The sequence below is a fragment of the Rhincodon typus genome, chromosome 6, assembly GCF_021869965.1.
Source record: "Rhincodon typus isolate 14 chromosome 6, sRhiTyp1.1, whole genome shotgun sequence".
Classification (NCBI taxonomy): domain Eukaryota; kingdom Metazoa; phylum Chordata; class Chondrichthyes; order Orectolobiformes; family Rhincodontidae; genus Rhincodon; species Rhincodon typus.
The window spans coordinates 98371864-98382236 of NC_063337.1; the positions used below are offsets into that span (position 1 = coordinate 98371864).

General features: G+C 41.0%; 2 protein-coding genes across 3 annotated transcripts in view; one reads left to right on the top strand and one right to left on the bottom strand.

The window, feature by feature from the left end:
* Positions 1-654, bottom strand: part of abhd13 (abhydrolase domain containing 13) — a 23948-nt gene extending 23294 nt beyond the window's left edge. The window contains exon 1 of the mRNA XM_020515723.2: positions 392-654. The gene's annotated coding sequence lies outside the window, so the exon portion shown is untranslated. The remainder of the gene's footprint in view (positions 1-391) is intronic.
* A 358-nt stretch (positions 655-1012) lies between these two features.
* lig4 (ligase IV, DNA, ATP-dependent) lies at positions 1013-9965 on the top strand. Of its 2 annotated transcripts, none has more exons than XM_020515725.2 (2): positions 1013-1198; positions 5215-9965. In XM_020515725.2, exon 2 carries the CDS (start codon positions 5252-5254, stop codon positions 7988-7990), a length of 2739 nt encoding a protein of 912 aa, XP_020371314.1. In that variant the 5' UTR covers positions 1013-1198; positions 5215-5251; the 3' UTR covers positions 7991-9965. The 2 variants fall into 2 exon arrangements, with proteins under 2 accessions (XP_020371314.1, XP_020371315.1); XM_020515726.2 differs by having other exon boundaries at positions 1013-1175; positions 5215-9909.
* The last annotated feature ends 408 nt before the right edge of the window (positions 9966-10373 follow it).

Here is a 10373-nt window from a genome sequence, read left to right on the forward strand (position 1 = left end):
AGATGTGGTGGGGGAAGAAGGTGGGCTTCACTCTCTGACCCGGGGGGGGTGGGTGGGAGAGGGATGATGTTGTAGATGTGGTGGGGGAAGAAGGTGGGCTTCACTCTCTGACCCGGGGGGGGTGGGTGGGAGAGGGATGATGTTGTAGATGTGGTGGGGGAAGAAGGTGGGCTTCACTCTCTGACCCGGGGGGGGTGGGTGGGAGAGGGATGATGTTGTAGATGTGGTGGGGGAAGAAGGTGGGCTTCACTCCCTGACCGTGGAGGTGGTCTCCCCCGGGTAAATCCCAATACAGGGAGCACGAGGCGATCGGACGGGAAGACGAACCGCCACTGGAACAGCAAAAAAGAGAAGCGTGGCCAGCTTTAAAACATGAAATATAAACACAGACCTTCATGACTGACTGCTCGGACAGAATCCGCATTCAGCCGCTTCACTCACACACAGACTCCATCTTTAAACGGAGAAGGGAGGGGGGGTGTTGGGAAGGGAGGGAGGGAGAGAGAGGGCAGCAACAGGCCGGAAATGACAACGACAGCAACACCGGGCAGCTTCCGCTCTCTCACAATATGGCGACCCACTGGAAGTGCGCCTGTGCAGTACCGGTAGCTCCACTTGGCCAGTGTGCGCCTGTGCAGTACCGGTAGCTCCTGTTTGTCAGAGTGCGCCTACGCAATTCTAATGAAGAGTCATTTAGACTCGAAACGTTAGCTCGCTTTCTTTCCACGGATTCTGCCTGACACGTTGTGATTTCCAGCATTTATTCTGTTTTCAGTGCGCCTAAACAGGTTTAGCAGCTCCTGTGTATCAGTGTGCGCCTGTGCAGTACTAGCAGGTCCCGTATGTTGGTATGCGCCTGTGCAGTACCGGCTGGTCCCGTGTGGCGATGTGCGCCTGTGCAATAACTGAAGAAGGGTGTAGGCCTGAAACGTCAGTCATCCTGCTCCTCTGATGCTGCTTGGCCTGCTGTGTTCATCCAGCTCTACACCTTGTTATCTCAGATTCTCCAGCATCTGCAGTTCCTACTATCTCTCAAACAATAACGGCAGGTCCCGTGTGTCGCTGTGCGCCTGTGCAGTAACGGCAGGTCCCGTGTGTCGGTGTACGCCTGTGCAGTAACGGCTGCTGATCAGTGTGCGCCTGCGCGGAGCCTGGCTGACCCCGGGGTCGAGGAGGTGTGGTGTTTTTACCTTAAACTGTGAGTTTACCCTCAGCCAGCGCGACCCACTTCTCAGTACATTGTTGTTGTTAATGGTGTTGGTTAGTACCAGAGGCGGCGCTTGGCGAAGTTGATAGTGGCTATTCCCTAACACTGATGATAGTGAGGTGTCACCAGGAAGGCGGTGGCTGCCCTATCCATGAAGACTCTGGTCATTCGGCGCCATGATCTGCACCTTCATTCCCCTCTTATCACTGCGGCCAGTTAATTCATTACAGTGTTTTAAAACTGAACCAGCCTGGACTATTCTGTCAGCTGTATCCCTCCCTCCCTGCGGCCAGCCACTCTTGACAAATTCCTCATCTTGTTTCATGTATGTTTATACAGGGCTATTCAGATTTGGCCCAGCCCTTCCCATTCTTGAACCGTGCCCAAACATATGTGTACAAGTGCTTTCTTGTCTAAGCCATGTTATAATGTCATTCGTGGTTGCGTGCTTCTTAGACACTCCCAGTTCTTCATGCGTGTTTAAAATCTGTTGTAAAATTGTAGAGTAAATTGACCCTTCAGTTCAAGCTGTCCATGCTGACCAGGTAGCCTAAATTAATCTGTATTTGGCCCATATCCCTCTTAAACCCTTCCTGTTACAATACCCATCGAGATGCCTTTTAAATGTTGTAATTGTCCCAGCTTCCACATCTTCCTCTGGCAGCTCATTCCATACGTGCACCATCTTCTGTGTGAAAAAGTTGTCCCTTAGATCTCTTTTATATCTTTCCCCTCTCACTTTAAACCTGTGCCCTCTAGTTTTGGATTCCCCCTAGCCTGGGAAAACAACCTTGGCTATTCACCCTATCTGTGCCCCTCACGCTTTTATAAACCTCTATAGGGTCACCCCTCAGCCTCCGAGGCTAGGGCTATTTTCCCTGGGGCCTATTTAGCCTCTTCCCTGCTCAAACCCTCCAGTTCCAGTAACATTCTTGTATATCTTTAATGTACCCTTTCAAGTTTAACAACATCTTTCCTATATCAGGGAAACCAGAATTGAATGCAGTGTTCCAAAAGTGGCTTAACCAATGTCCTGCAACATGACATCCCGACTCCTATACTCAATGCACTGACCGGCTCTCCCTGGAATTCATGTGAGCTAACCAGTCTGCTATGCGCAATCTTGTTGAATGCCTTGCTGAAGTCCATATAGACGACATCCACCACTCTGCCTTCATCAATTTTCTTTGTCACTTCTTCAAAAAACTCAATCAAGTTAGTGAGACACGATTTCCCCCCCACAGCAATATTTGACGATTCCGAATGAGTCCTTGCCTTTCCAAATACATGTAAATCCTGCCCCTCCGATTCCCCCAACTGACATCGACCTCGTTTGACTATTGTTCCATGGCTTTTCCTTACCACCTTTCTTAAATAACGGCATTGCGTTAGCCACCCTCCAGTTTTCCGACACCTTCCCGTGGCTATCGCTGATACAAACATTTCAGCAAGGGGCCCCGCAATCACTTCCTTAGCTTCCCATTAGGTTCTGGGATACAGCTGATCAGGTACCAGGATTTATCAACCATTATGCATTTTAAGACGTCCAGCACGACCTCCTGAGTAAGATGGATACTTTTCAAAATGTCACAATTCGTCAACCTTTCTCATTCCAGTGCTTAGATCCACAGAAGATTATGGGGAAAACCATTCTTACATAGACGTTTGTCTTGGTTTTTACCTAAAAACTTTGAACTTTCCATAATAAAAATCAAAGGACTGCGAATGCTGGAAATATGAAACAAAAAAACAGAAACTCGGCAAGCCTGGCAGCATGCGTCCAACATGTTCTGTTTTTGTTTTTGAACTTTCCATGTGCTGCTTGATCTCCCAAAAGCAATAGAAGCAAGTCCAATCCTTGTTTTGCCATCTCCTTCATCAGTTCCATTTACTGGCAGTAACAAATCAAGATTTGACACCCATTCAAATGATGCCTCCCAGATAGAGTCATAGAGTTTTACAGCATGGAAAGAAGCCCTTCAGCCCAGCATGTGCAGCCACTCATCAAATACCTATCTACTCTGGTTTCACTTGGCCCCTGGTCTTGCATGCTGTGATGCTTCAAGTTGTCATTTAAATGCTTTTAAAATGTTGAGATTTCTGCTTCTGCCACACTTTCAGTCATTGAGTTCTATCTGCACATCGCCCTCTGGGTGAAAACGTTTTTCCTTAAATCCTCTCTGAACCTTCTACCCTTTGCATTAGCTACTCATGGTGATTCTGTTCTCATTTACACCTCTTGATACACCTTTTGTATATTTTCTTGGTCCCATTGTCATTTCTTTATGCATTATACTATGATCCCTTTTATCATTTAAACTTTGTTATTTTCCACCCTGTCTAAGACTTTATTCTTCCCACCCCAACCCCAGCATAATATTCCCTCATTTGATTAAGAAATATTACATTTGAGCACTCGCGTGGGGAGGCGATGACCTAGCAGTATTATCGCTGGACTGTTAAACCAGAAACCAAGTTAACATTCTGGGGACCTGGGATCGAATCCTGCCACAGCAGATGGTGGAATTTGAATTCAATAAAAAATATCTGGAATTAAGAATCTAATGATGACCATGAATCCATTTTCGATTGTCAGAAAACCCATCTGGTTCACTAATGTCTTTTAGTTACTGCCATCCTTACCTGGTTTGGTCTACATGTGACTCCAGACCCACAGCAATGTGGTTGACTCTGAACTGGCCCCTGGGCAATTAGGGATGGGCAATAAATGCTGCCTAGCCAGCGACGTCCTCTTCCTGTTAATGAATAAAAAAACCTCACAGTTTAGAATAAATTTTTATTCCTGTTCCAAAAGATCCCCAGCAATATCCAGACCTGGTATGCACTCAGCATGCTCCGGACATTGTACATAGATCTTCAAAATATTCTTTCTGCCACTGACTGTCCTATTTATCAATATTACTGTGGCCAAATTGAGCATGTAAGATTCACTTAGTGGTTTATTTGATGACACAGACCATGTGTTTTGTTTCTGTGCTGATTTTTTTTGCACTAGTCATTTACCTAACACATTTGACTTTTTACAAACAAAAACAAAAATTTCAGGTCTGGCAGCATCTGTGGAAAGAAAGCAGAGTTAACGTTTCGGGTCCAGTGACCCTTCCTCAAAAATGTTTTTTTTCCGGCTTTATTTGTTTTAGTTCCTATTATTAAAAACCAATTTTATGCTTGCTTTTAAGCTCTCATCATTTTCCCCTTAAACTAGTGGACTACTTCCATTATCCATTTATGTTTCTTGGTGTTATTTTCGAATAGAGTAATTGCTCTGTCTGGGTGTTTGGATATCTCAGCTGGTTAGATGACTGGAATGTGATGTCGATGATACCAACCACAAGTGGTTGTTTATGGTGGCTTGCCTCACTCCTTTACTGAAATGAATTAGTGTCTCTAAAGCCTCTGCAGCATATTTGTACTTGCCTCTGAAATAAGGTTCTTGTAATTTGTCCATATCCCTGAAGGCTTTATTGCGTTATTTCTCATTCTCACCTTTACTGGTGCCATAACTGACAATGTCACAGTTGATACTGTAGTTGAGGAACTGCATGTCTCCATCTTCTGTTGAGTGTTGCAACATCAGTCACATTTTTTTGTCTGTTGATCAGGTGACAACGAAGTCTACTTTTTTTTTTGGACTTTTTTCAATAAGCTTGTTACTTATACAAAGAAAAATATCCATTCCCCTTTTCATTTCCTTCTCCATACTCAGGCCTTCCTATAGCTTCATCCTTTAAAGAGCAATTAAATCCCATTTAGGCACTGAAGTTTGTTAACTTCAGCATTAAATATGGTGCATTATACAAAACAATGTAGTGTCCACAATGTCGAGAATCCAGGATGTGCTTTGTCAACTATTTTCATGAATTGTCTTAATTTAATTCATCCCCATCTTATGAATGATTTCTGAGATGTGACAAATGCTTCACTTTTCTTTAACCAAGCTTTGATGGTCTGTCCTAATGTTTCCTCTCTCTCTTTTGAATTGGTAGGTTTCATCTGTGCACTACTGTGAACTCCGAGTTCGACATGTCTGTAGCATCTATATCAAATAATTCACAGATAAAGACTGTGGCCAGTAAAGTGCCCTTTTCTGACTTGTGTTTAACTCTGGAAAAAATACAAAGGTCTAAGTCCAGACCTGATAAAAATAAGTATTTCAAGGACTTTCTAGATTCATGGAGAAATTTCCATAACACCCTCCACAAGAATGATTTAAACACTACTGATTCCTTCTACCCGGCACTGCGTCTAATTCTTCCTCAGCTCGAGAGGGAGAGGATGGCATATGGAATAAAAGAGACAATGCTCGCCAAACTTTACATTGATGTTCTTGGCTTGCCAAAAGATGGAAAAGATGCACTTAAACTCCTGAACTATAGATCTCCAACCAGCTGTCATGGAGAGGCTGGTGACTTTGCAGTGATTGCGTATTTTGTTTTGAAGCAGAGGTGTCCAACTAAAGGCACGCTAACGGTGCAGGAGGTAAACGAACATTTGGATTCTATTGCACTTAATAATGCTGCCAAGAAAAAAGATTTGGTCAAAAAGAGTCTGCTGCAGCTAATCTGTCGGAGTTCAGCTTTGGAACAAAAGTGGCTTATTCGTATGATCTTGAAGGATATGAAATTGGGTATTAGTCAGCAGACTGTATTTCAGTTATTCCATGCAGATGCGGCAGAGCTTCACAGTGTAACAACAGATCTGGAGAAAGTTTGTGTACAGCTCCATGATCCTACAGTGTCCCTCAGTGATGTCTCCATCATGATGTTTTCTCCTTTTAAGCCAATGCTTGCTGCCATTGCCAACATAAAGCACATTGAAAAGTTAATGCACAATCAGAGCTTCTATTTAGAAACTAAACTGGATGGAGAGCGTATCCAGCTCCACAAGGATGGAGATGTTTACAAATATTTTTCGCGCAATGGATATGATTACACCCAGCAATTTGGTGCTTCTTCATTGCAAGGATCCCTCACACCATTCATTCATAATACCTTCAAGAGCAATTTGCAAAACTGCATTCTTGATGGCGAGATGATGGCTTATAACCCCATCACCCAAGCCTTTATGCAGAAGGGAAACAAGTTTGACATCAAAAGAATGGTGGAAGACTCAGAATTGCAAACTTGTTTCTGTGTCTTTGATGTTTTAATGGTAAATAACCAGAAGCTGGCAAATGAAACCCTCAGGAAAAGACATGAAATTCTTCAAACACTCTTCATATCAGTGCCAGGGCGCATTCAGGTTGTGGAGAAAACTGAAATAAAAACAAGAAAGGATGTAGCTGATGCCCTAAATGAAGCTATAGACAAAAGGGAAGAAGGAATCATGGTGAAAGATCCTTTGTCTGTTTATAAACCAGACAAACGTGGTGAAGGCTGGTCAAAAATTAAGCCAGAATATGTTGATGGCTTGATAGATGAGCTTGACATCTTAATTGTTGGTGGTTACTTTGGCAAAGGACATCGCGGTGGAATGATATCCCACTTTCTGTGTGCTGTTGCAGAGTCTGCTTCGCCTGGTGAGAAACCATCAGTCTTCCACTCACTTTGCCGTGTAGGTTCTGGGTACACGATGAAGGAATTGTACGATCTTGGACTGAAACTGGCTAAACACTGGAAACCTTACCACAGAAGAGATCCTCCAACAAACATTTTGTGTGGCACGGAAAAACCAGAGGTCTACATTGAGCCGTGCAATTCTGTTATTCTACAAGTCAAAGCAGCTGAAATTGTGAGCAGTGATATGTATAAAACTGGTTGCACCTTGCGTTTTCCACGAATTGAAAAGATCAGAGATGACAAGGATTGGCATGATTGCATGACATTGCACGATTTGGATCAACTGCATGATAAAGCTTCTGGGAAACTTGCATCAAAACATGTTGACTTAAGTGATGATGAACTGGATAAGAAAAAGCGTAAAATTCCTTCAAAGTCCAAAAAATTGATCGGCATTGCAGAACAGTTTAAAGCCCAAGATCTATCTAGTGTTGACAAAGTTTCTAATATCTTTGAAGATGTTGAATTTTGTGTCTTGAATGGTCTTCATGACCATCCCAAAGCTCAACTAGAGAAGGGAATCGCTGAATGTGGAGGATTGGTTGTGCAGAATCCTGGGCCTGACACTTATTGCGTTATTGTTGGCATGGTTAATGTCCGTGTCAAAAATCTTATTGCCGCTAATGAGCTTGATGTGGTCAAAGCTGACTGGTTGGTGGACTGTTTGCAAAAGAAGTGTTTTATACCATGGCAACCCCAGTTTATGATTCATATGTCACCTTCCACGGAAAAGCATTTTGCCCAGGAATATGATCATTATGGAGACAGTTATTATGCTGATGTTGATAAAAGCCATCTGCGGGAGATATTCAAAAGAATGAGTAAACCAGAACAACATTTGCCCTTTAAAACTATTGCTGACTTGGAACAGCGTTATCTATGGGATGCATCACCTCTGTGTATGTTCAGACATTGCATTGTTTATGTAGATTTTTGCACTACAATTGGTGACGTTAGTACACAGGTACATGGCACGAGTTTAGATTTGAGAGTTTTGGAGTTGCGGTTTCACGGTGCGCAATGCGTTACTAATTTGGCGGAAGGTGTCTCGCATGTCATCGTTGGTCATGATGTACGACGTCTCTCTGAGCTAAAATTACTCAGGATGACATTTCAAAGGAAGTTCAAAATTGTACTGGAATCATGGATAACTGATTCAGTAAAAGCAGGAAGTGTGCAAGATGAAAAGAATTACCTACTGTAGAAGAAATAATCGCTGAAATATAAGCAAGATGTGGACAGTATAGAATTTGTAAGAAAACTTGTTCAGTTCCACGGTCTGAAAGGTACTTGACAATCAAAGTGTAACTGAAGCTGTGCAATCCTACTCAAAAAAATTACAGTTTTCTTGTTTTGTTGCACTTACTTTTCCTTCTCAACAAAAAGCAATACGTGACCCAAAGGGTTATTCCGGATAGATTATACAGTTCCTTTTTAGTTTTCACTTTTCAGTTTGTCCTCTAAGAAGAGCGAGTTTCTTAATGCAGGCAAAAGTACATTAATAATATTAGCATCTGATGTATCATAAATTTCAGTTGGGTAACTAAAATGATTGTCATCTCTCCATAAAAGTAAAAGCAATCATCAGCATTTGATTTTCTACATTTGTACTAAGGCTTCAAAAATTAATGCTAAAACAGCAAAATAAATCAGTGCTAGAAGTGAAAGTAATGTCAAAATGTTGTACTTAATGGTCATGAAGCTAATACTCTCATTTAAAAAGTTACATCCATTATTGGTAACATCTAACAACAGTCGAAAATCGGACGCAGAAATTTTACCAGCTATTAACCTCCATTGTTGACAATGATTTGTTTACATCAATCATTATTATGTACCTTGCCTTTAACAAAAGTGATAATTACTGTTCTGCTACATAATATGACTGTTTCAGCTGATATTTTGTGTCATCTTACAAATCATAACTGCTTTGAGTATTGAAAATTTCACTTAATGAAGCTAGAATACTGGTTTAGGTAGTGATGTATACCTCACATTCATAACCATTTATTGCACTGTTCCAAACAAAACAAAGAATAAGCTTTAAACAACATTATGGCTAAGTGTACAAACTGAGTGGTGTAAACTCTTTTACTGAAAAGGAACAAACCCAAAGTTAAAGCATTCTATGACAAATCAGGGTGAAAGTGGAGACATAAATTATACGAGAGAGCAAATTATAAGAGAGTGGAGGAGGATATGTGGTTTTTGCATAAAACTTCCTGATTCTCCTGCAAAGTCATTTTAATAGAATCCATAAAATAAATACTTTCTAATGTTTTAAAGGGTGTTGTCAAGCATGTTCAAAGTACGACTTTTCATTCATCTCTTTAAGGGAGCGTCTGAGATTTTAACAATGATAACATATATACTTTCAACACGTAAAGAACTCTCTGAATGAGTTAATCTTCATAGACCATTAGGTTATTTATTTACATAGTTAAATACCATTGGAACCTTTGAATTATTGAAATTACAGGGGAAGTGGTAAACCCAATAAATAATAACGCATTGTCCGAGATCATCTTAGTTTTGCTTCAAAGCTAAATTCCCTGTAAAAATATATATATGACAGGCCATCAGCTTTTTGCACCAGATACTTCATTAATATTCATATATTGATTTCCATTTTTGAAGTACACTAGGTTCCTTATTGTGTTATACAGATGCATAAATTGAGAATAATCCATGGTGGAACATATGATACAGTCCAAGTCATGACAAGTAATGGAGTCCGTTAATAATGGGTTGAAGTAAGGAAATGTACTCTGAATAAAAACTGTCTGATTTGTACATGTTCTTATATTTTAAATTTTTGGATGTTAAAGTAACTATTCTTTCAGCTTGAAAGATTAATTTCTAACAATGAATTAGCTGATTTTCATCAGTGATTACACCAAATAAGTCATTGAGAGAATAGACTTTTTTTTAAAGAAAGGAGAATTTCCATCCCTATTTTTGCTTCAAAATTAAATTGTAATTCTACATGAAAATGTGTACTTTTAGTGTTGGTAGTGTTAAAATGACATTATCCTGAAAGAAATTTTACATTTGTGCTCAGTCTGGTGTTTATATGTATATGTGCTGATTGTCAGCAGATATTCTTCTCCATGTTAACACCATTGAAAACTTGTGCTTTGGAAAATTATTTAATAAAAAGAAACTCTTTAAATGTGAAACATTGTGATTATTTATGCGTTACATTGGTATCCACGATTACAAAATAATAGACATTACCTGCCCTGAAAAATGTCAACCAGATCTCAAACAAGTGGTATAGAGATAACAAGGTGTAGAGCTGGATGAACACAGCAGGCCGAGGAGCAGGAAGGCTGACGTTTCGGGCCTAGACCAAGGGAAGGGTTAATTTCTGTGGCATGAAGCTGTGTGGGGACATTCAGGCATCTACTCTGTCTTTCGATCGGGGTGTTGAAATGGTGCTTTGCCACAACATAACTGGCCTTCGCAATGATATGCGCAAAACACAGAAGACTTCTGACACTCAACATGCTGCTTATCCAACAGTAAATGATTGTGTGTAGGAAAGCAGTACTTGGCTGTATTAATTAACTGCAGGCCTTTCAAAT

Coding starts and splice junctions, on each gene's coding strand:
- lig4 (XM_020515725.2), top strand. CDS start 5,252: ATGTCTGTAGCATCTATATCAAATAATTCACAGATAAAGACTGTGGCC.